This window comes from Notothenia rossii (genome assembly GCF_949606895.1).
Source record: "Notothenia rossii genome assembly, chromosome: 3".
Lineage (NCBI taxonomy): Eukaryota > Metazoa > Chordata > Actinopteri > Perciformes > Nototheniidae > Notothenia > Notothenia rossii.
In genome coordinates, this window is record NC_136901.1 from 20805306 (window position 1) to 20830467 (window position 25162).

At 40.3% G+C, this 25162-nt stretch overlaps 2 protein-coding genes across 9 annotated transcripts in view; one reads left to right on the forward strand and one right to left on the reverse strand.

Annotated features, from left to right (window-relative positions):
* LOC307032072 (ankyrin-2-like) overlaps positions 1-12351 on the forward strand; it is an 80392-nt gene extending 68041 nt beyond the window's left edge. The window contains exons 46-51 of the mRNA XM_079669786.1: positions 5908-5997; positions 6433-6516; positions 6649-6813; positions 7455-7643; positions 7862-7953; positions 10008-12351. Coding sequence (XP_079525912.1) covers positions 5908-5997; positions 6433-6516; positions 6649-6813; positions 7455-7643; positions 7862-7953; positions 10008-10224 — 837 coding nt within the window. The 3' untranslated portion in view covers positions 10225-12351. The remainder of the gene's footprint in view (positions 1-5907; positions 5998-6432; positions 6517-6648; positions 6814-7454; positions 7644-7861; positions 7954-10007) is intronic.
* Positions 12352-13000: 649 nt separating this feature from the next.
* Positions 13001-25162, reverse strand: part of camk2d1 (calcium/calmodulin-dependent protein kinase (CaM kinase) II delta 1) — a 107432-nt gene continuing 95270 nt past the window's right edge. For all 8 annotated transcript variants that reach the window (XM_079669790.1, XM_079669795.1, XM_079669793.1 and 5 more), the window contains 5 exons: positions 24947-24995; positions 18522-18597; positions 18009-18103; positions 15872-16100; positions 13001-14504 (listed from right to left, as the gene is read on the reverse strand). In XM_079669790.1, coding sequence (XP_079525916.1) covers positions 14501-14504; positions 15872-16100; positions 18009-18103; positions 18522-18597; positions 24947-24995 — 453 coding nt within the window. In that variant the 3' untranslated portion in view covers positions 13001-14500. The remainder of the gene's footprint in view (positions 14505-15871; positions 16101-18008; positions 18104-18521; positions 18598-24946; positions 24996-25162) is intronic.

Below are 25162 nucleotides of genomic sequence, written 5' to 3' on the forward strand. Positions count from 1 at the left end.
GATTCCACAGATGTTTGATTTAGAGCAAAGAGCAGAATCCCCTCTATCCGGGGTGTCTGACGCTGATCTTAGATGTCTGTCTCCTGATTCTCCAGTACCCCAGTACACTGTGGGTGCACCAACTATGTTAGGAGTAAGATACGGATCCACATCACCTGGTTCAGTATTTTCTGAGGAGGATTTGGAGACCAGTTTGTGCATCCCTTGGCTTTTTGAGGACAGAGCAGCATCCCCTGGTTCTGCTGCACCCAAAGAGGAATTTAGACCTCTTTCACCAGACTCACCCATACCTGATTTTACACATGCACTACAAGAGACATCCATATCACATATGTATTCAAGGTGTTCTTCACCTGAGTCAGTGTTGTCTCATTTTGATGAGGACATTGAGATATCTTTCCCAATGGCCATAGAAGACAGATCTTCTCCTGAGTCTTTAGCATCTTTGAGTAAATACAAAAGACTTTCTCCTGATTCTCCTATACCTGACTTCAGAAAGGCTTTGCCAGAGACATATTCAGAGTTTAATGCTTACAAATCATTGTCACCTTGGTCATTATATTCAGATGAGGATTTAGATACTGATTTGTGTATCCCTTGGCTTTTTGAGGACAGAGCAGCATCTCCTGGTTCAGCCACATCCCTTTATGAACTTAGACCTCTTTCACCAGACTCACCCATTCCTGACTTTTCACAAACACTGCCAGAGTCCATATCACAAATGTGTTCAAGGTCTTCTTCACCTCATTCTGTTTTGTCAGATTTGGAAATAGAACTGACATTCCAACATTTCTTGGAAAGCAGACCTTCATCTCCTGAATCTCAAGACTCAATCAGACTTTCACCTGATTCACCTTTACCTGACTTTATGCAACCAATGTTTGGATTACATGAACATGTTTGTGGACATGGGTCATCATCACCTGAGTCAATGTGTTCAGAAATAGAACACATTGGTATAAGCCTAGGATCACTAGTTTATGAAAATAGACCATCTTCACCTGGCTCAGGGGCATCTGGAGATGAATACCAGGCCCTCTCATCAGACTCTCCCTTACCTGAGTACAGACCAGCAATGTGTGAACGTGTTATTGTGAATGTTGGCTATAGATCATCCTCCCCTGAATCCACTGAATCTGAAATTGAGTATGCGTTGAGTGAGTTGTTGATGCCCATCAATTATAGTGGAGAGGATAGGCCAGATTCTCCTGAATCACTAGGATCAGAAGTACAAGATAATGAATTAAAACCCCTATCATCTGATTCGCCAATACCTGACTTGACAAAGACATTTGAAAAGAATATGATGACTGTGAGAGACATATCAACCACTGTATTTTTAGGTTCAGATGATTTGTCACAAACTTGTACAGTAGTGAGGTCGGCATCCCCAGAGACTTTTGAATCAGATAAAGGAGATCCTGTTTTATCAACAACAATGGCACCTTTTTCCCCTGAGAATTCGGCCACTCTGGCAGCTGAGTATAATAGCACTTGTGATGCAGAACTGTGGAAGCTGATTTCTCAATTGCACGATCCTCAGTATGTGGAGAAAAGGTTGAGCCATGAAACAGGTTTTATGCAATGTATTGGCAGCACGATAGAAAATGAAAGGAGTGTTCCAGATGATGAGCAAGATAATACATTTGAAGGTAAAAATGAGCATGACGTCACAGTAAATGCTTCAGAGGGGACACATATATTTACTTCCTCAGCCACAGCTGGCTTTCTTTGCACTTCAAGTGCACAGGTCATATCAGAAATATCTCTTTCACAATCTGACCAACTTGTTTCAGAGTCACCTCCACCAGTGATAGAACACATTTGGTCTTCAGGAGCAGCTCCATACAGACGGACAAAGTACACATTTGAAAAACCTTCCCCCGAGGTTCATACAGAGTGTGATGATCATTGGGTCGTTAAATCTGTATCTGACTCAGACGATGATGATCTACGTGATTCACCAGAATCCTTGATAGACTACAGACCCATATCCCCCGTTTCAGTCATGGTGATAGAATCGAGACCATCATCACCAGAATCTGTATCATCAGTCAATGAATTTAGACGCCTCTTACCAGATTCCCCGATACCTGAATTTACAATATTTTTGCCAGAATATGTAACGTTTCTCAGATCAGCATCATCTTCACCTGAAACTTTAGCATCAGATATAGATTATGCGCAATTTGAAAATATGGAATTTCACTTTGAAGAATGCAGGCCATCATCTCCAGGGTATTCACTCTTAGAGGAGGAAGATGAGAGAGAACGGCCATTGTCGTCTCAGTCTCTGCCTGAATACAGGCCCATGTCACTTGAATCAGCTATGCAAATAGACCAAAGAGCATCATCTCCTGAATCGATGCCTGAGTTTAATGAGAACAGATCGCTTTCTCCAGACTCCCCCATTCCCCAGTTCACTGTGCCATTGGAGTACACTATTACACATAGGTCATCATCACCTGACTCCACGGGTTCAGATTCAGAGTGTGAGCTAATGGTCTCGTCTTCAAGAGATGCAGAGACAGACAGACCATCCTCACGTGAATCCATGTCATCGCCCAATGAGTTCAGTCAACTAATGCCAGACTCACCGGTACCTGATTTTATGAGAATATTGTCTTCTTATTTTATTGACGCTACCCTTGTTGATAGATCTTCCTCACCAGTGTCTTTTTCATCAGACTCTGAGTTTGTTGCTTTACCTATTGATTGTTGGATTGATGATAGCCCAAGGCCACTGAACCCTCAAACTGTTGACTCAGAAGACGAATTAGCTTTTTGCTGTGAGGATACTGAACCTTTGAGTCATGTGACACATTGTGAAACTTTATTACCCAGTCAGTCTTTATCATTACTTAACAAAGGCCCATTGGCTGAATTATTATCACTACTTCCAATCAGTGAGAAAAAATCGAAGGAAGAAAATATCTATCCTGACTCGCAAAAAATGACTGGACCAGAGGTGTTGTCAAAAGAAGGGACACAGCGTGAATCAGAAGCTGAAAGTATCTCAACTTCAGGAACCGCGGTTTGTGAGGAAGACTTCCAAAAGGACTTTTCTGTGAAACCATCGCCAGTTCAAGATCCACAAAGAGAGGAAAAGAAGATCCAACTCATCCATGCTGGAGAACTAAAGAAGACGACAGGCTCTCAAAGGGTAAGACTGAGAGCATGACAATCATGCAAAGAATCACGTGTGTTTTGGATTTCATTAACGTGACCTCGATAAGGACAATAACTGCCTTGATAGACTAACAAAATGGAGTGCAGTTAATGCATCAAACATGTCCGGAATGTTTCAGGAATAATAAATTACTTATTGATCTTCCTCCATTTATTCATCTGATGCTAAGCTCCCTTTGAGTGTGCATGTCTTGGCTTCACATTTATTGTTCAAAATATAATGAGAATTTGGCTGTATGGAAAATAATCATGCTTATTTATGTTGATATTCACTTGCAGGCTCCTCCTCAGATACTAGAGGAACCACATTTTATTACAGATGATAAGCAAAGCACACCTTTGTCTGCTACAACACTGACAGAAGACTCAAAGAAAATAGGTCTGGTGTTCGATGATGACAAGCCAATGAAATCAATCCCCCTACAGCTACCTGAGCAGAACATACACACCACCCACAGAACTGTTACTCCAGTTCTCCCTGCATCGGAGCATATATCACGTTTAATGTCGGATAAGCCCCAAGGGCCCTCAGGGTCTGAGTTCTCCCCTGATAAAGAGCAGTCCAGTGAGCTTTTTTCACCTATGTCCGCTCAGCTTTTGGTACCGCCAGATTTTGAAGCAGTATTTTCAGGACATAAAACCCTGAGAGTTTCTGAATCGAGCCAAGCTTCGTTGAATGATTTGAGTCCAGTATCTTCAGTGTTCAGTGACTCAATTTCAGCTCAAGTTGGGACTGAAGCCACCTCCAAAGGAGAGTCTGAATATCTACAAGACTTTGAGTTTTCCCCAGATTTTAACAGAGTCGTCTCAGAATTTGAGAAAACAGCCTCAGAATTTGAATCAGCGCATCCAAAGGTCCTACCAAAAGAACTCAGGAAGGGATCGGATTCTCCGCAGCACTCTGACTCAGATGGGGAATTCTTTGACTGCAAGCAAGCCTTCTCTGACAACTCGGAACCAGATGAAATGAAACTCAAACATGAGATTACCTATCATATCTCTGAACCCCCGTCCCCAATGCCTGGGAGTCGCTCTGATCTCTGCTTCCTGAAAGGCAGCCCTGAATACACTGCTCACTCTTTCCTCGGAGTGGAAGATTACAAGCGCTCCTCTTCTGGCAGTGAAAGTTTCGGGGAACTTACTTATGATTCAGAGGGTTCGCGGGAGTATCAAACAGAAGGAAATCTCCCAGTGTGTGAAGAGCTTCCTTCCAGAGATCAGGCAGGGTATTACGATGATGATGACTTCCTGGGAAGGGTAAGAGGTTGAGCATGAGCAGAGTGCTGCACTGGCTTTTTTCTTGCCTGGCCAGATTGGTTGGTGTTAAGCTGCATTCAAGATTCAGAAAAGAAATAACGTGTGGACTTAACCTTAATGAGGCTGACGAATGCTTTTGTGTGCATGAGTGCCTAAACCCTTCAAGAAAATAACTAAATTGTGAAGACTATAACGAGTTGATGAATTTAGTATTGTGTCATAGATGGCTGAAAAGTTTTGGTGTTTGTTGTGATTGGTTGAAGTCACAGATCTTGGACTCAGCATTGGCGACATTAACATATTCCTGTTTAGAACTTATTATATAACAGATTACTTTTTATTCACACCTGCACCTGTTTGCATCCTTTGATTTCTCTTATTTTTTTCCATCAGTGTGTGAAATACTAGTTGACAAGTGCTGTGCTGTGGACAGCAATTAAAACATGTTATTAGTAATACTTTGGCCTCACATTCGGAACATATATATATATTTCAAGCTATTTCTGTTAACTCATTGTGACTATGGATCATAATGACTTTGCACTTCAACTTCATCAACTTTTTTGTAGACATTTGGTAAAACAAGGGAAACATGGGCTTAAGTCTCCTACAGCTTTACAAATCATTTTTCATCATCTCAAACATTTGTCAGACAAACACAGAAACGAAGCCGCTACCCATAATTATCTTTTATGAAGTTCCAACTGGTGAACTGATCGTTAATCAGATATGGTTCTAGCCGGGGCAGAACAGGCTGTAGGACTCCACAATAGCCTGTGGATTGCAGAGTCAGAATGTACTCTTCAGATTTATACGGGTTTTGTTGCATCTTTGCCTGACCATGATTTGAAGTTGACACTCTGAGATCATTTGCAAAATAGCAGCTGGCTATGAAATCTCTGAAACTATTTTGCATATTTATTTCACTTTAAGTTATAAATGAGACCAAAAAACATGGGAAGGAGGAGCTCCACAGCAAGTTTTCATGAAGTATTCTACCTACATTTGAATGATTATTTTCCTAAGTGTATCGTGTTACTAGCAGTTCGTCCTATTTCAGTGGCCGTTTCTGGTCTGCTCATAATCTACCAATATTTCAAAAATGCAAACAACCTTCAAAGTTTAGATCAACATCAAATAATTGGGATTTAGACAATTTGATAAGATTTAAGGTGTTAACTGGGGGGGGTCTGATACTGCCTGTATTACGCACACTGGTGACCATCCCTGCACGTTTGTTTCAGTTGGAAGTTTTATATAACTGTGCCTTCTCTTCATCCATAATCATTATTGTGTAAACACATTTGTATTGCCTCATGACATGTGTCTGTCTCTGTGCCTTTTTGGCCAGCAAACATTGAAGTGAGGTTCTGAGAAAAGAAGGAACAGCTGTTTGCAGTGTGTAGTAACATTGTGTGGACCTGATACTATGATCCATGCTGGTTATGTGCGCTCTCCCAGGAGATAGCAGAGGAGCTAGGGATGCTGTCTGATAGCTCAGAGGAGGAGGTGCTGACCACCAGGGTGGTCCGACGCAGAGTTATCATTCAGGTAAACAGCACGATGCAGCTATGCAGCCTCTGTGTTATGCTGTGAAGAGGTGGTGGGTAGCAGGGTTTAGTGCAATGGTGTGTTGTTTTTGTTGCTGGTTTTTACTTACCAGGGTTAATCATAATATACACAAGATCATGTCGACATCTTTTTCTTTGCTTTGTTATAGAGATTAAAGTCCAAAGGGCCCTATTATGCTTTTTGGGTTTTCCCTTTCCTGTAGTGTTGTATATGCTGTTGTGCATGTTCATAGTCTGCAAAGGTTCCCGTCAGAGGGAGTTTCACACTCCTTTCAATAGACTGTAGTTTGTGGTGCTGGTTGATTACGGTTGATTTATATCATATGTGTAGTAGATGCTCTAATGGGAATACCAAGCTGTTCCCCTCTGTGCATTAACATGTGAACTGACAATATGTGTTTTGTTTTTTCTACAGGCGGATAACCTCCCAGATATCCCAGCACAGACCGTCACAGAGGAGAAGTACACAGATGAGCATGGCAACATGGTGGTTAAAAAAGTAAGGTTTTATTCAAAGATAGCAACAACAACCAGGATTTGCGGAAAAAAAATCAATGTAATATTCATTGGCCTACATCATTAAACATCCAGCTTTCAGGTTTCACAACTGATCTCTTGTTTTGTCCACCAGATCACTCGGAAGGTTATTCGTAAATACGTGTCAGCGGATGGCATGGAGACACAGGAAGTGACCATTGAGGGCTCTCACCAGGAGACGGTGCACATCGAGGAGGGAGACACTGTGTCCAGAGTGGTGAAGAGGACTGTGTTACACAGTGGGGGGGATCAGAGAGAGGTCAGTGCCATCGAGCTGCAAACATATCACACGATATAATCTCACTGCATCACATGGTGTGTGACTATATTTTAATGTTGGTTCATGAAAAGGTGTTCATCTCATCCTGCTTTTCTTCATTGCATCTTCCACCTATACTTTTTCATTTGGTCCTAAAGACAGTTGTTTGGCTGTATTCAAGACTTGTATAAGGTTTAAACATTCTGACTCAAAAAGAAAACACTTACCATTGAGGTTTACCAGATCAAAGTCAACAGACATAAACACACTAAAACTGCACAAATCACATATAATTGTGTGGCATATCAAAAAAGTGAAGGTCTACACACAGTAGCTTCTTTTGTATCACTTTAAAAGATATCCAAAAATACTCTAAACAATTGTATTTGTAATATTATCTTTATTCAGCTGATTAAGTCACTGTAAATTATTATTGAATGTTGACAATTTAAATATGTGTGGTTGCACTAAGGCACATAGGTGTTATATTCTAACATTAGCATGCTAACATTGGGTCAGACACAATTGTAATATGCTGAAGTACAGCAGATATACTGTTTACCATGTTATCAATAATCAAACTAAGTGGAAGTGTACTGACATAAAATAAATGCACACTTACATTTGTGGGCTCTCTTCAGTTGACCTTCTCAGAGCCCCTGGCCCTGGGCGCTGCCACATCATCAGAGTTTGAGGTGGAGCCAGTGAAAGGTCGAAAGGTCAGCAAGGTTGTCAAGACGACGGTGGTGAGAGGCGAGAGGATGGAGAAGCAGACGGGAGACTCATCGCTGGCTGCTGATCTCCCCTCCGCCAGAAAGGACTTTGAGAAGGTCAGTTTGTCAGTGAGAGGATTCTATGAAGAGCTGATGAACACATGTACCAGGGGGTGTGGCTTGTTACCAAACACTCTTTTACAACAGTTCTTCCACAATTAGTTTTTCCTATAACTTAAGTAAATTCGGTTTACAGTAGCTGATCTTTATGTCAGTTTTACAGTGTTTGTCTCCCCTTCCTCTCAAGCCTCTCCTCCCTCGTTCTTCCCCTGCAGGCGTTGAGTTATGCTGGAGGCTTTGGGAAAGGTCTCCTGCCTCATGTAGTAGAGAGAGAGATTGTGCAGGACGACGGTTCTGTGGTCAAAAGGTTGGACAGCAGCATGGGAGTGTGTAGAACAGCCACAAGGAATCTGATCTTTACTAAGAGTTAGCATGGTGTGATGTCATTCATTTGTCCCAGCTTTAGTGTTACAGTCAAACTTTGATTCAGCCTTGACCTTTGCAGAGTCAATTAGGAGAAGCTAATATCTTTAACAACACAGGTATTATTGTAGGTTTGGCCATTATTCTTATTCAAACGGGCCCTATCATGCTTTTTGAGGTTTCCCTTGTGTGTTATAGGTTTGTGTGCATGCAAATGGGCTGCAAAGGCTAATATCCCCCACAACCCCCCCTGCCTGAAACGCCTCAATGTTATATTATATGTTTACCATATATAACCATATAGTGACATCACTTTGTTACACTTGCGCTTCTATTGGCTAGCGCTGTAACATATGGTAAGTGAAAGGCTAAGGGGGGGACATCTCTTAGCGCTTGACCAATCTGGGCTCTGGTTTCAGACAGAGGGTGAAAAGAGGTGCTGCAGCACAGGCAGTATGAGAAAATAAAGAGCTTTTTGAAAATTAAAGCATGGAGACATGTCCCAGTAGAGACACTAGATACTGATATACACCTGAACATCAGCAGGAGAGGACTCTTTAAAGTAGAGACACTAGATACTGATATACACCTGAGCATCAGCAGGAGAGGACTCTTTAAAGTAGAGACACTAGATACTGATATACACCTGAGCATCAGCAGGAGAGGACTCTTTAAAGTAGAGACACTAGATACTGATATACACCTGAGCATCAGCAGGAGAGGACTCTTTAAAGTAGAGACACTACATACTGATATACACCTGGACATCAGCAGGAGAGGACTCTTTAAAGTAGAGACACTACATACTGATATACACCTGGACATCAGCAGGAGAGGACTCTTTAAAGTAGAGACACTACATACTGATATACACCTTTACATCAGCAGGAGAGGACTCTTTAAAGTAGAGACACTACATACTGATATACACCTTTACATCAGCAGGAGAGGACTCTTTAAAGTAGAGACACTACATACTGATATACACCTGAACATCAGCAGAAAAGGACTCTTTAAAGTAGAGACACTCCTGCTGATGTTCAGTTGTATATCAGTATGTAGAGAGGACACTACATACTGATATACACTTAAACAATGAGCAGAATATGGGCCCTTTAGATTGAACCCCCAGGCAGCAAAAACACGTAAAACACGCTTTGATGCAGCAACACAGCCACAACACACATTCGTGTCATATCACAAGTGACTCTTATTGCATTCTTGTTTGTAGAAAGATGAGACGGTCCCTTTTGTGCTGTTAATGTGTTGCTTTCAGCCAGTGTTGCTGCGATGCAGTTCAGTGTAATGTAATATACTGCCACTGGGTGGCGCTAAATAAACAAGTCCCCAGTGTTAGTTTAATCTACTCAACAGTTTCATTACATGTGACAGATAATACCTCCTGGTTAAGCTAACCAGTCCTTCTGTTTCGATCCTTCACAATCTACTGATAAAAAGCTTGGATATATAACCTTTGTTAACTGAACTTAGGAAATAATAGCTCAGGTTGGAGTCCAATTGAAGTATTCAAAAGTCGACAAAGTTGCATGGTTTGTGTTTGAGTTTTGACATTGGAAACATACATTTGACATATGAAGGCTCAGCCCATTGACTGTTGCACGGAAACATTGAAGAGTTTATTCGATTTTTTAAGAAGAGGACATGAACATATGTCTAACACTGTCAATATTAAAAATAGATGATTGAATCATTAAATAAATCTTGCTTTTATCAAGAGTTTTATTTCTAGAAATCTTAATTTTGTGTATTCATATGTATACATTTAAGTACATGGCACTGATATGTGAGTTATTGAAACCTCAGGCACTACTCTCTGCACTCTCTGGTTGGATGCAAACTGCAATTGACAATGAAGTTGAATCTAATCTAATTCTAATGCGTGACGTATTTATTTAAACATGTGAATCCTAACATTAAACCAATCATTATTGAAACTGTAAACAAGCCTATAAACATCTTATTTTTTTGTTCCTGCAGAAGCGAGATGCGTAGGTCTCGAATCCAGAAGAGGACTGTGGTGAGGGACTCCCAGGGAAAGCACGTGCACCTTGAGCGCCACGACGACCCCCCCGACGCCCTGCAGCCCGACGCCCTGCAGCTGCACCTGCACCGCCTGCTGCAACGCTACTGTGAGGAGGAGGAGGAGGAGGAGGAGGAGGAGGAGGAGGAGGAGGAGGAGGAATGGTTTGAATAACAGCTGCTGATCTTCCTCTGTGGCTCCGCCTCCTCAGATCCAGATGTTCTGTCCCTTCTCGTTGTCCTCGCCGATCACTGGATTATAGCTTTCCTTCTTCTTTGTGTTGAATAATGGAACAGCATTTTGTGATTCAACACTCGTCCTTCCTTCACATTGTGTTTCATTTGTGACCAAAGATGGCACCCTTCATTTCTGTCAGACTTGAGTTATCCCTCTCGGGCTGCGGGAGTGTGATCCGGTACGACCCGCCACCAGTGGATCAAACTCAGAGAGGGGCATCTAGGACGTTTTGGCCTCACGCACAGCCCTCTTCTTGAAGAACTCTTGTAAACATATGTACATAGAGGAGAAAATCATGCTTGAACTTAGGGGGGTGGGGAGAGAAGAAATCTCAAAGCATTTAATACATTAGCCCACCCTGCTGTACATGCACCGACTCAGCGGGAGAATGGCCGCCGGACAGATGAGATTCATGTTAAAGAGAATACATTGTGGTGTGAGTGTGTCACCCTGCTGATCTGTTTACTAAGGCTGTGTGACCTTTTGTCTTCCCATCATGCATCTCTTTAGTTTAACATGTCAGTCTTTCTATATTGTGTTGTGCATTTGCATTTGATCTGTCACAGAGCTGCCACTTCTGTGTGTAAATACAGTTTGTGTATTGAGAGAAAGTAGAGATGGAGCACCCCCCCCCCTCTATATGTGTCACCTCCACCTTCACATACAATGTCCAAGGACAAGGCTGGATCATGTTTCTTCCTGTCAACAACTCTCATGAGCAGAGCCACCAACAACGACCTCCCCTCCTCACAGGAAGTGTTAGTATCAAACCCGATCCTCCTCTGTGCTGAAGGGTTCCATTTTTGTCAAAAGTGAGTTAAATGACTTTAAGGGCTTCTCTGCCAGTAAAAGTGATTTAATAGTTTCATTTTGAGAGGCAGACTTTACAAATCTGAATTGGACCATTTTAATCCGGCCATGTCAAACATCATTTCAACTGGGAAGATGTCCCACTGACTGTTTCACGTGAGCTTTAATAACAACCTTTCCCCCAAAAACATTCAGGCATGAATATTTGTACAAATGATGAGGCGTTTTCATTATAATATTATTCGATAATAAAACAAATGCACTGTCATCCAAAAGTGACATCGCTGAAGGAGGACATCACATTAAACAAAATATTGTCTTTGCTTCCTGATTTTCTCAGTAAGTAGAAGATGAGAGGAGCTGGACTGACCACTGGGATGTATACTAAGGCTGCGTATACTCTCCTGAGTCCAGAGAAACTAAAGCAGATCAGCTGTTTGAGGAATTTACAGAATGAAACTATATATCTGTGAGACATTCTTTAAATATTTACATCTTCACTGTGTTTGGGGCCAAGAGACAGAGACAGGGTAGAAAGACAGACGGATCTAGAGAGGGACTAACATGTTGTTGCTTTGGGTCTTTTCATGTGGTTTGTTGACAATAATACTAATAACTCCAGACTTATGCTTTATGTTTTTAGGAACCACACCTAACATAAATATGCTTTTCCTTAACTGCTGTTATTGGTTTGACTTTGTGTTTTCACTTCTATCAAAGGATTAACACATCAAATTCAAATCCAACAAAGTCCTTCCACTGACTTCAGTCATCGTACTTCCTTATTTATTTATTGCCGTCCATTTGTGATCCCTGTAACCTCCAGTGTGTGTGTGTGTGTGTGTGTGTGTGTGTGTGTGTGTGTGTGTTTGAATGTGTTTTAAAGCTCAAAGTAATAAAGATGCCATGGTAGACAAACAGGCTGTGGTGTGCATCTGTTTGCCCTGTACAGGCTGATGAAGTGTGTTCGGTGTTTATCTGCAGCTGAGACTTTATCTGTGTACCAATACGATCCTCACGTGCTACTCTGTGTGTGTGACCCGATGGAAGAATAAAAGAAAAGTCAATAACCGACCATTGATTTGATAAATGAGCATCTTGTTTCCATGGTGAAAATAATATATACAGTACATTCAAATATCTATGCGGGCATGTATGACTTTATCAAATAATTACTAAAAACCTGAAATGCTAAGAAGGCATAGCAGCTGCAGTGTGTACATGGCAGAAAAATAAATATGTACATTCGTCTAATGTGAAGTGATGTCATTCTTTCTGAGAGCAGCTGAGAGGAGTGAGGCTCGCTGTGTGGTGACAGGGCGGGACTTCATTTAAGGTTCCTTTCTCCTATTGGGTACTGAGTGATAGACAGGAAGGAGCGTGGGGTTGATATGCAGCACTATTTTACCATTCAATTAGCTGTTGCCTTTATCCAGCGATGGAGAGTAATTATAAAGTATATTTACTCAAGTACTTTTTTTTACATATTAGTACTTCACTTAAGTATTTCCATTTATTACATTTATAAAAACGGGATAATATGACAATAATAAAATACTCTGAAAAGATCCATTCTGCAGAGTACTTTCACTTTTGATACTTAAAGTACACTTAGCTGACAATACTTTAATTAATCTGTAATGGTCATTGGGCAGAATGAGTACTTTTCCTTTTATATCTTTAAGTCTATTTTGATGTTAATACTTTAGCCTAAGAATAATAAAAGATACTTTTACTTGTAGTACTACTACAGAAATTAGAATAGTTGTGTTACTAGGGCCAGGTGTAGACTTTCTGCTATCCAATGATGACCTTGTTTCAAGATTTGTGGAATATTATTAAAATATATATATTAAAGAGTGAGACATTTATAACAGCAGGAGAAGAAGAAAAGAACAAGTCATTTGGCATGAATCACACATTTTATTTGATATGTCTAAAACATACACCAGGCTTGTCCCATCATGGTAACATTATATAACCAGTGCCAGGAATGTAAATGCACTTTAGAAAGATACAAAGTGTGTTGTGTGAGATGTGATGAAACTAAGGAATGCAAACAGGAAAACATCTTAATATCCTCAACACAAACATCATGTGACTTTGACCCATGCTTTTATTCTGAAGTTCTTTTTTTTATTTGCCACCTTACTAATAAGAAGTATTTTCAATGATGAACCTTAATATATGAATCGTGTTGATGAATCGTGAAGTGTTGCCTACAATCCCTGTGTCCATTGGATTTGACAGTGACACTAAAAATAACAAATAACTAGAATGCTGATTTACGCCTTAGTCATTCTGGCTTACAATACATTTCCCTCCTCATGAAAATGAATGCCTGATTAACTTCCAAACCAAAGCTCAAAGTTGAAGCTGGCTTTCCTATCAGTGACAGCTGACAAACAGCATTGAACAGCATTTCTACTTTATTCTTGTCCAGTGTAAAACACGGTGCTTTAAATCATTGGCGGGCACCAGTCGAACCTAGAATACAGGTTGAAAGGGCTTAAAGGAAAGCTTGTATGATGAGAGGTGAAGGGACAGGCATTTATCACAATATCAAAAGTAAACAACAAAATAGCTGATAGAATTCACATCATTATTTCCTTACTGTATGAAAATATGATTTGACTGGAAAGAGTCATAGAATGGCCTGTAAGAATGATATGTATGCAGTTTATACATTCTATCATAAGAGACTCTTCTCACTGCTGCCTTGTGATGATGGAGGTTCAAACAGACAAAGTAAAACACGCTTTCATTGATTTTCCTTTTTAAACATGTACTTAAAATTCCCAGTAAACATATTTGGTGCCAGTGGCAAACCAGAAAACTGATTTGTAAAATGTACTAACTCAGTTCATATGCACACTGCTAAAGATTAAGCAAAGAGCGATTCACATCATCACCAAAACGTTTAAATCACCAAAACTAAAGCAAGCATGTGCCTGACCTTTAATAGATTCTGAAAAGATACACAAGTGAAAAGCAGGTATGTGAGATATTGGTCATTGTGCCAAAAGGCAAAAACATCACATGAGTCCTCAATATGTGCAATATTCAAATGAAAAACTGTCAACATACGATGACTAGAAATTTCAAATGTAAAGTTACTAGGGGGGGGGGGGGGCTCTTCTGAAAATCACTTCTATTTAAAACCTACTGATCTGAAAAAGTCCTGTAATGAACACCACCTCACTACAACATTATCAAGACTGTTTTTTTCAACATGTGCAATATGTTCAGTCCAGCAGTCACCATATGTAAACAACACACTGAGGGGGCGGAGCTCTAGCTATGGTGGGGGGGTTGGCTGAAGGATCTGTTTTGACGTGGCAGGGGGGGGCTGTTCAGCTGATGGTTGTAGGCTGGAGGTTGTCTGTGGTCAGAGACGGTCCTTTCAACTGAAACACAAATCACATGGACATTATTTACCATAGCTCTGTTCCCTCTGTCTGATCAAGAGCATGCTGTGATTGGTTAGCTCAACCTGTTTGATTGCTGCCCAATAGAAGAGCGAGTGTTATATAGTGATGTCACTATGTTAAAGAAGAAAACAAAAGAGGCGTTTCAGGTGAGGGGAGGTGTGTGGGAGAGAAACTCCCTCTGGAGGGAACATGGGGATTTTAGCCTCTGCAGACCATTTACATGCACTGAAACCTATAGAACACACTACAGGAGAGGGAGAACCCAAAAAGCAGAATAGGCTTCTTTCATTTGATGTTTTCTTTAAACCAGTGACAGTTGTGTGATTTGGTTAAAAGACTCACAAAGGGAGGTAAGAGGACCTGGAGTAGATTGTTTTGCTGTTTCTGAGCTCAACTGTGAACCTCAGCATTTAGTCAAAACTCTGATATCTATTTACATTCTGAAATAGGAATGGGTAAATGATCTATGTTATGTAAATATCGTGGTATGAGACTATATATTGTCTCGTATCATATTTATATATTATAGTAATACAGCATTGCATACGTTTCCTTGTTGAACAGATTTACAGTGAAGTGATGTTATTTTCTGAATTCAACTGTTTTTTGTTGTTGTGTTATTTCCTTTGCCCGATTATGTAATTTGTTATTACATAACTTATTATTGGGGGGGCGTCCGGTGTCTTGCTGAAGGGCACCACGGCAGGGCACAGGAGGTGAACTTGGACCTCTCCAAGTACCAGTCCTCTCCATATTTTAAGTCTGTTCGGGGACTTGAACCGGCAGCCCCACAGCTCCCAGTCCAAGACCCTACTTACTGAGCCACTGTCGGATGAATTAAATGAATATTGCTATTATCATCTATTTTTTCCAAACTGGTCATGTTGTGAGCATCTGATATCATGACAGCATTCTCTCTACTTCTGCATAGTAAGAAGCTTCATGTATTTTTAAGGCATTCAAGCTACAGCATTTTTTGTTTCTTCTACTAGGCAGCTATTGCATCGTATTCTTCTAATCTTAATTGTTTAGTAAACTATGTACTTATCTACTAGAATAGACTCAAACCTGTGACCTATCCAAATCCGTGTATAGACTGCTATTTTTATGTATTTACTGTTGTGCCTATTCATACGTTATAATGTGTCCTTGTATCCAGTATGTTTCAATGTATCTGTATGAGTATGTTGTATACATTATATATATATATATAAGTGGGTTTTCAAATGTGTATGTATGTATATATATATATACATATTTGAGATGACTTTGTAAAGAAATAATCTTCCAGCAGAATCCTGAAGACCAAGACAGGCAGACAGAGTGAAGGAGGACCGACTCACTTGGTGGGCACGGTGGGTGAGCCGGAGCGGTGGAAGTGGATGTTTTGCCACTTGCTGTCGCGGCGGTGCCAGATGCGGGTCTCCTCGGACTGCATGGTGCGGGGCATGCGGTTGCCGTCGATGTACTGGGTGAGGCGGATGTAGGCGATGCAGGCCGCCTCGTCCCCGATCAGGTGGACGTGGGGGTTCAGCAGGATGGTGTGGACCGGCTGCTTTGCCTTGGACAGAGCTGCAGAGAGGAGCAGGAAGGACGGAGAGTCATGGGACCGCTCCTCAAAAGGATCACATCTGCACGCTCATGTTTATACAGACAACATTACATTACATGTTACTTGTTAGACGCTTTTATCCAAACATACTCAATACTGTGGGCAATCCCCACAGGAGCAATTTGGGGTGAAGTGTCTTGTCCAGGGACACAACGACATGCTGACTGCAGTGGGGTTTGAACCTGTGCTCCACTGATCCCAACACCGATGCAAAGCTTTTCCCCTTTCAAGCAATATGTTTTTGTGTCTCAATGAGATTTTACACCTGCATAAATAAAGGCAAAAAATGTTATATTGATGTTGTTTGCATTTTGATATCATGCCAATATCTTAATGACATTTTTTTTAAGGTTACACTTCATGTATCAGGTTTTGTTCTGAATCCAACACATTATTTCTTAAAATTGTGAGTATTATATTTGTATACAGTAGCATTTTTTGAAATCTTATATATTTTCCCTTTGACCACAGCGACGATATATATATCATAATCAGTGACTATCCTCTGCTACAATGATCACAAATGGAAACATTTTTTCTTTATCCATAAGAGTAACACTCACTAACTTTTAGCAGTATCTCACTAAGCAAATTGTTGTACATCAGGACTTTTAAAGTCATTTTTAAATGCTCTGAGTAGCACAAATACAATTTAAAGGTCACCTATTATAGTATTTTTCAACAATATACTACAGGTCTCAGATATATCCAGAACATGTCTCTGATTGGCTGAAACACCAAACAGATCATTGCAGCATCCCATAATCCCTTCTGTTTCAGCCCTGCTCCAAAAGTGCTGATTCTGTCTGTAGCTTTAAATGCTAATGAGCTGCTGCTGGCCACGCCCCTCTGAGAGATGATTTGTTTAAAAAAACACAATGGTGCTCTAGGGGGAGATTCAGGTGATAAATTGCATGTGTGTGGGGGGGGGGTTACCTTGGTTGGTTATTGGCTAGTGGTTGCACAACCCAAACAAACATTGTGACATTACAAAGTGACCAACATCTGATCAGCTCATTTTCAGACAGGTACATAAAGATGGATCAGGACAAATAAACAGTGGTCTTTGTTCCTGTTTCAGAGTCTCTTCACACAGAGGGGACACATGTTTATGGATACAATCAATGAAAAAGTGGATTTTGAATAATAGGTGTCCTTTAAAGCAAAACAATCTGCACTGATAGATACAAACACTGACAAATCACTGCTGGATACTTGCAAGCAATGGTACTTTTGAAAACTTTTGGGGAGGCCCGAGTGGATCTACAGCTTAACGAGCAAGTGCACAGGGAAACGGAGCTCCACTAAAGAGATAGGACTGGACAGACTGGACTTTAGCATTAGCCTCCATGGTGATAGAACAGGACTTATCATTGGAACTGAAAACTCAGATCATCTGTACAACAGAGTAACTGAACTCTTCGTGAGGAGAGAAAGGAGGAGGGATTTGGTGTAGAGATAATCAAACGTATTGGTGAGTATAGGCTACAATGACTTTTATTTAAAAAAAAAAAAAATTCTTGTCATTTCATTAAATAAATATTGATGCTTCTGCTATAGATGATGTATGTGGCTGCAGTGAAAGGAGACTGAATTATGTTAATCGGGTTTCTTACTTTAGCAATGGCACTCTTTCTCGCTACATTAGATACCTGTCTGTGATGCAACACCCTGTTATACTGCGTTTCTGTACAATATTAACGGTTTCTATGGCCACAACGTCATAATAATGGTTTTGAGAGGTGGATTTATTTGAACACTACTGAAGGCCTATGTGTGAAATGCACGGCCCAGTACTGCTGTAATGAACCTACTGTAATAATTATTGCTTTTATTACAGTTACCATGTGTTCACTTTAGTTATTTACCGTTCTCAAAGTAGAAGCGGTGGAAGTCGGTTCCCTCCACCAGGTTTCCCAGGGCCTCGGGCTCAAAGGAAGTGAGCCCCGGATCACAGATCTTCCTGAAACACAACACCAGGCACAAATATCAGAGTCAGGGGAACATTTAGAGTGGAACCCATGGGAAAGAGGTACTCAAGTAAAAGTAGTAATACTACATTGTAAAAATACTCCCTCCTGCATTCAAAATTGGGGATTATTTAAATGACTTGGTATCCTGCCGAGTATCTTAACCTATAATAATACATATTCTGTATTATAAATCCATACCTGAAGAAGCTAGTAACTAAATCTGTTAAAAATGTTATGGGGTAAACATTTTTTTTTAAATGTAGCGAAGTATACAGTAGTATAACGTGAAAATACTCAAATGTACTGTACAAGCAACTCAAATTGAACTTAAGTACAGTGCATGAGTTAGAAATGAATAACATTTGAAGTCTGTCAGATAGTTGAGGTTAATAGTAACTAGTTACTAACGTGTATGTTTCCAGGTCTCCATTGTTGATGGCCTCGATCAGCTGCTCGGTGACTTTAATGATCTCCTGCTTACGAGCTGAAACACAGAGACAGGAAAACAAAGGGCTGTTGGATTAAATGAGATACAAATGAAATGATAACAAAAATAAAAGAAGCACAACTCAAGGTTCAAATGGCAATGTAAAAATGCACGACGACATCGACGCAGAATCACAACGTTTAGGTACTCAGGTCACCAGAAGGACTGGTAGAAAGTTAGTGAGCATGGTTCAACATTTAACATCACCTTTCATGCTAAGTAGGTAAGCTAGGAAACAATGAATTGAAAGAATAAGTGCTGTTGTACACACACCTGCAACAGCTGGACTTGAACTGTTGTCTCCAGCTAACTGCACACTTACAGTCCGTTCCAGCTGTGCACTGATCCCCTCCAGTGACAGGAGGACCAACAAACTGACTGCAGGAAGGTGAAACATGCTGCCTCTAACTTAGCGCTCTGTTGGAGACAGAAACGTGCAGCTGCAGCCTCAGACGGACTTAAAAAGCAGAGGGAAGAGCTGGCTACAACCACAGTGCTCTCCTCTGATTGGCTAAAATAAGCCTTACGCTGATGAAATGATGTGGTGGACTTTACTTTGCAAACAGAAACTTAGTGCTGACTATGTTTACAGAGGCACTATCAGTTTGATAATGGGGCCTTTTGGGTGTACTTACAAAGCTGCACATAAACGTGTCATACGCTTTGTCCGCTTTAAAAAACACACATCAGAGCGAGTGCTGTTTGCGAGTCTTGATGTCTAGATGCCACCGGTAAATGGGCGGCACCAACACTTCAGATGTTCTGTTTTGAACTGCTTAAACTGACTATTATTAAGCTTCTTGTGTAAGATTATCCCTTCTTTCACATAACTGTATTAGGTTAGTTTAATCCAATAATATTAAGTTGAACCTAATATTTTTTCAGCTCAAACAAGCTCAATGATAGACTCAATTGTCATTTTGCATCGCTTCTTACGCTTTTCAAATTCACCGTTTTATTTTGCGTTGAACTAATCAAACCGTAATTGTTGACATATTTTTCTCACCTTGGAATTAAAAAAATGTGATCTCATTGGGCAAATATCTGCTCAGAGAATAGGTTTATCAAGGTTGTGAATGTGACAAACATTTGATGTAAGCCACATTTGTTGTCAGATTTATTTGATGTTAACTTCCACCTGTTACATTTGTATGCAAAGAAACCTTTAAACGTAGGACTATCTTTGAAAGTGAGTGTTTTTCTGTAGTAAATCTATGGTTTTATTTAAGTTATATAATTTGAACAATTGTTCCACTACTGGAACTGCAACGGTGGTAATAATATCACAGATCAACTTAAACCCAACTCCATCATCTAAACTGACAAACAAAGCAGAGGACGACGTGGCAAATCTTTTTTTTTGGTGTTTCACTCCTCCTGTCGTTACAATACGTTATAACAGAGGAAATAGGATCTTGTAACTGGACAGGTTTTTCATGGTGTTTATCAGCCAGTCAGAGTGAAATATGAGTAGAAGCAGAAAGAAGAGCTTGGATTATATCTGGACAATATGCTCATGCTCCGCTGTACATGTGGAGTGGAAATAAGGCCTTTTGAGCAGTATAGCAAAAAGTCTCCTTTGGGATTTGGTATAAGAGCACGGACAGAAAGATGAAGGCTTAGCACACACACACTATTGGACAGAAACATACATAGCAGATGGTGATAAATACAGAGAAACTGAGCAGTAGTAAGACTACAACACCGTGTACCGTTACGGCATGAAGAGATGATGCGTCACACACAAACACAATCAAGTACTTTTCTTGTAGTATTTGTTGTGCTACTGTTTTCATCTCAAATGAGCAGAATGTAGATATTTCTGTGAAGACCGAAACTAATACTATGGCCAGTAACTTAACTTTCCTTATTTTTTTTCATAACAGAAAAAGCCTTCACAAAAGTGTGCAATATTTCCATTTAAGCAATAAACTGCAAAATGACTAACACTTTCAATGCCAGCATTCAGTACCTTAACAATGCTCAATACTCTGTGCTACAGACACATTTTGGTTTGATTAAAAAGTGATTTGATTTGTAACTCATCCTAACCATACATTGAGTCATTGTTTCTTCAGTTCAGAATTCAAGCAGTTCAAAGACTTCTTCTACATCTGCTTTCTCAAAGCTTGACTCCAACAACTAATTACTAACTGCTTTAAAAATTGTAAGATGGTGAAAATGTTTTAGTTTATACAAAGCCATTGTTACTTTGTGAAATAATCTTTAAATTATTTGAAAAACATTTTGTAAAAAGAAAACTTTGCCAAACAAAGGCCATGCCTGTGAGTCAGACGGTGCCTGGTGTGAGGTGACGAACATAAAGGTATGGAACCACCAACCTAAACCCAGCTGTTGTAGTTACAGCCTCTGACCTGTGGGGGGCGCTGTGAGGCAGCAGCTCTGCACTCACAGCAGCTGAGGTGTGGTTAAAAAAATGTCACACAAGTGTGTGTGTCTGTGTGTGTGTGTATATATATATATATTTATATATATAAGGTTAGTTGAAAGCAATAATATTAAGTTGAAACCTTTTTTATTTAAACTTAATATTATTCCTTTCAACTAACCTAATGGAGTTATGTGTCAATTGCTGACATAAGAAATGTAATTAGAGTCAACGCTTCAGTTGTTTCAGTGTGTGTACAGTCTATACTTGGCTTGGGAACTGAAGCGTCGCCATTTCAAGTCCTGATCGCACAGAGTGTGGACTGGTATCTGGAGAGGTGTCCTTGAGCAAGGCACCAAACCCCCAACTACTCCCTGGCAGCCTGTTTGCTCTGGGACCTCTCCATAATAAATGGCTGTGTGTTTGTGCATGTGTTTTCAGACTTGATGTGTACAAGTCCCTGCATATGTGTATTTGTACTGTGTGCATGAACATAGCAAGAAACTGAATTTCCTCATGAGGATTTAAAACAAAAAAAGGGTCTTCCGTCTTCTTTTCCGTATTGTTGATTGCTTCTTTACCCTATCAATACCCAGGGAACGTCCAGAGGCAGGGGGCACATTCCTCTGTGAGCAAATTGTTTACGTTGATGCTGTCATCCACTCGTCTGACCACTCATTAACAAGCCTTCTGCTATGAAGAGCTTTTCCAAGCGTCAAACATCATCTTCACTTTTGACATTGCTCCTTACATTTCTAACCCTTTTTGATGGGTCTACTCTAAATGACGCACCCTCACAGGGAATATACACATCTTGGCTAGGCCCTGTAACAGACACTTTTACATTCAATAAATTCATAAATGATAATTGGACTTAATAGAAAAACCAAACACAGACATACTTTGAACCCTTAAATGGTTTCTGTATCTTGGTGGATGCAGTCATTTGACAGGATGTGTCCATGTGTGAAATGGATGTAATGAGAGTGTAATCATGGTGTGATAGGGGTGTGACATTGGTGTCAAATAGGTCTAATAACAGTGTAACATTGATGAAATGGGGTGTATTATAATATAGGTGAAATAACTGATATGAAAGAAATTTAGAAAATAGCAATTGATTATTTCCCAAAATACTTTATGACTATGGATTTAAGTGTTAAAAAGATAAAGTGATACATAAGCTATAAAGTAAAACTAATTATACATTTTTGGCGATTCCTCACATATATTCAATTACTTCTAAATGTCAAAGGGAGAGGGAACTCTGGGAAATGGACTTACATTGGGAGTCAGCGGGGCCCAAGCTGGGCTGGGGCACCGCGTGCTGTGTGCCGGGCCCCTGGTGGGGGCCACAGTGGCATGTGGTGGAATGGTCAGAGAAAAGCAACAGACAGAAAGATGCGAAGAAGAGGAGCAGGTAGGCCGTCAACAGAGCCAACAGGAAGTACTGAAAGCACTCCTCAGCAGGGGGCCAAACGCTGGGAGAGTACCAGCAGGAGGAAGAAGAAGAGGAGGAAGGGGAGGGGGAGGGGGAGAAGGAGGGGAAGGGAGGCATGTGAAAGGTGGGCTGCTCTACATCCTTAAGGAGATAGATCTGAGGGCCGGGCGAGGCACTTTTTACTGAGATGAAACGGGGTGAAGAGGAAGAGGAGGACGAAGCAGGAAAGACAGAAAGACATGAAATGGAGAAAAGGAAAAACATCAGATGGAGAATGAATGAAAGGCATGCAGGAAATGACCATTTTTGAAAGCCCTAGAATTCTTAAGATGGTGGTAACCAAAGTGAGAGTTGGACTTATATTCAACAGCTGGACTCAAATCCTCTTCTGTGGAAATCATTTGCCCCCAACCAGCCCCTTTCCACAAAGCCACCAAACCAACACATAGTTTCCACTTTACTAAAACCCTTTAGTGTAGAGAAAATAAGAAACTAACAGGAAGCCATTAACCATCCATCATTCTCAATGGTGCAAATGAGTCATATCAAAGAAATTGCAATTCCTGCACTTTTATCTTCCCACTTCCTGCCCCAGACAAGACCATTAACAAAGGACAAAAGATGTCAAGATCAAAATCATCCTCAATTCAGAATACTTCTAAGCCTCTGTGCAGGCTCTGATTCATTCATTCAAGAAAGAGAAGTATCTGTATTAAAGTATGATATGAAAGATAATATCATAAAAATCCTGACGAGGTAAAAATGTCTTCCTTTGAAAAAAAAAAATAGGACATGCTATTGAACACTACAATTACTTGTAGTTTTCAATAGCATGTCCTATTTTTTTTCAAAGCAGTGTATTAGCTTCGCTGAATACGGCTCCAATCAGCCATAAATAACAATGGAGGTCATAATGAAGAGCGGCCGTGTACTGTATGGAGGCAAATATACATTCTTATCCACAAAGGATAAACACACTTACACAATGTAAACAATTTGGAGACTTGAATCTCATTTGAAAGACTTTCTGTTCTATCAAAGGTCACTTCAGTTTGAACAGTTACAAAAACACAAAGACACACAATAATTAATAATGTCCCCCTGTTGGACAACTCGGAGACAAACATCACATCCACTTGGCTGAAGTCCAGCAAAAATGACCTTTCTCTTTTGTTTCGCCTCACTTTGTCATGCAGAGTATCAGATGTTGGTCTGGGGATATCACAGTTAACAAGAGCAGCCTTAACTCTTCATCAGATCTGTTTATAGTCCAGGTTTTTCTGTGTTGCCATCAAAATGTGACTTAGATAGATAGATGCAGTAGATAGATAGATACTTTATTGATCCCAATTTGGGAAATTATTTTGTTACAGAAGCAGTGACTTGACTGAAATGGTTCAATTTGGAGTGTTCATTTTTAGGAACTCACCGATTAATTGCCTGATATCTTAGACATAGACTTTCACTTCCTGTAAATATAAGTTGTCCAAGTGTCCACCGACTTCTAGAATTTTGGTATTGGATTTACTTTGAAAAATAGGTTTGAGAGGAGGCTAAATCACCAAAGTGGGCGAAGGCTAAGGCTGTGGATATTTCTAAACATTTTTGAGAAGCATTCATAACAGGTGCACCACTTCCTGAGTGGAGAGGTCAGAGCGTTTACACCTGATGTTAATGTTGTCCATACTGTGGATTCTCAATAGGTACAACACCAGGAGTGAGTGTTTGGTGTGAGTAAAGAACAGTTCAAAAAGACAGCTGGGACTCATTTCACCCACCGGCAACTTTACCATTAACTATTTTCAATACGAGAATAAGGACAATTAAAAAATACAAATATTACACATTACAAACACTAAATATAAAATTAAAATAAATAACACCTCTTAGCCCTACAATGGTGTCTTGTGTAAAACTCTTTCTATTGCATAATTATATGAAATATTTAATAGTATGAATACAACAAAAAGTAACAATAAACAATGTTCCTATAGGCTTGCTGTGTGCAATGTATGTTACGGCTGTCAAAATCTATTCAATAAATGAACATCAAGTTCCCAAAGGTTTTATTTGTGCTCCTCATAGAGACTTTCACACAAATCCGGTGGTTTTGCTAAACTCATTTTGATGACGCCATATTGAAATAAACCTCTAAGCTTTGGTGACACATATGGCAGTGTCATACCATGTTTACAGTGAGAGGCTGTGTGCAGATCGGACCTCCTACTGTGACGCTTCCACACAAACAATTACCATTACAGACCTAATTCCCATCCATGTTACACTAAATGAGCACAAACAGGGGGGTAATATGGGCCTGCAGGTATATCAATCCTGCCATGATACATGATACTGATCCAGATAACATGCGACACATTCATGCAAAACAGTCACAAGCAGCAGTCCAAAAGCCTCTGGTGGAAACCATGTCTAAACATAATAATAATGCTAGTTCCCCCAAAGAGGTGACGTTAAACCTGTTAACAGAGTTATATTTGTTAGAGTAAAGCTCCTACCTCTCACATCCTCGTCCTCGATGGTGGTGTTGGCGCTCTCACTGGACTCCTGAGGAACCACAGAGAGACACATGAGTATGACCAGCTGACAGTAGATGCACAAATAAGCTGAAGACAGACATTGAGTGTAACTGATGCTCTTTGTTGGTTCACAACAGGTCATTTTTTGAATCCTAAATTGGGTTGGACCTTTAATAAAATGTAACTTTACCAGAT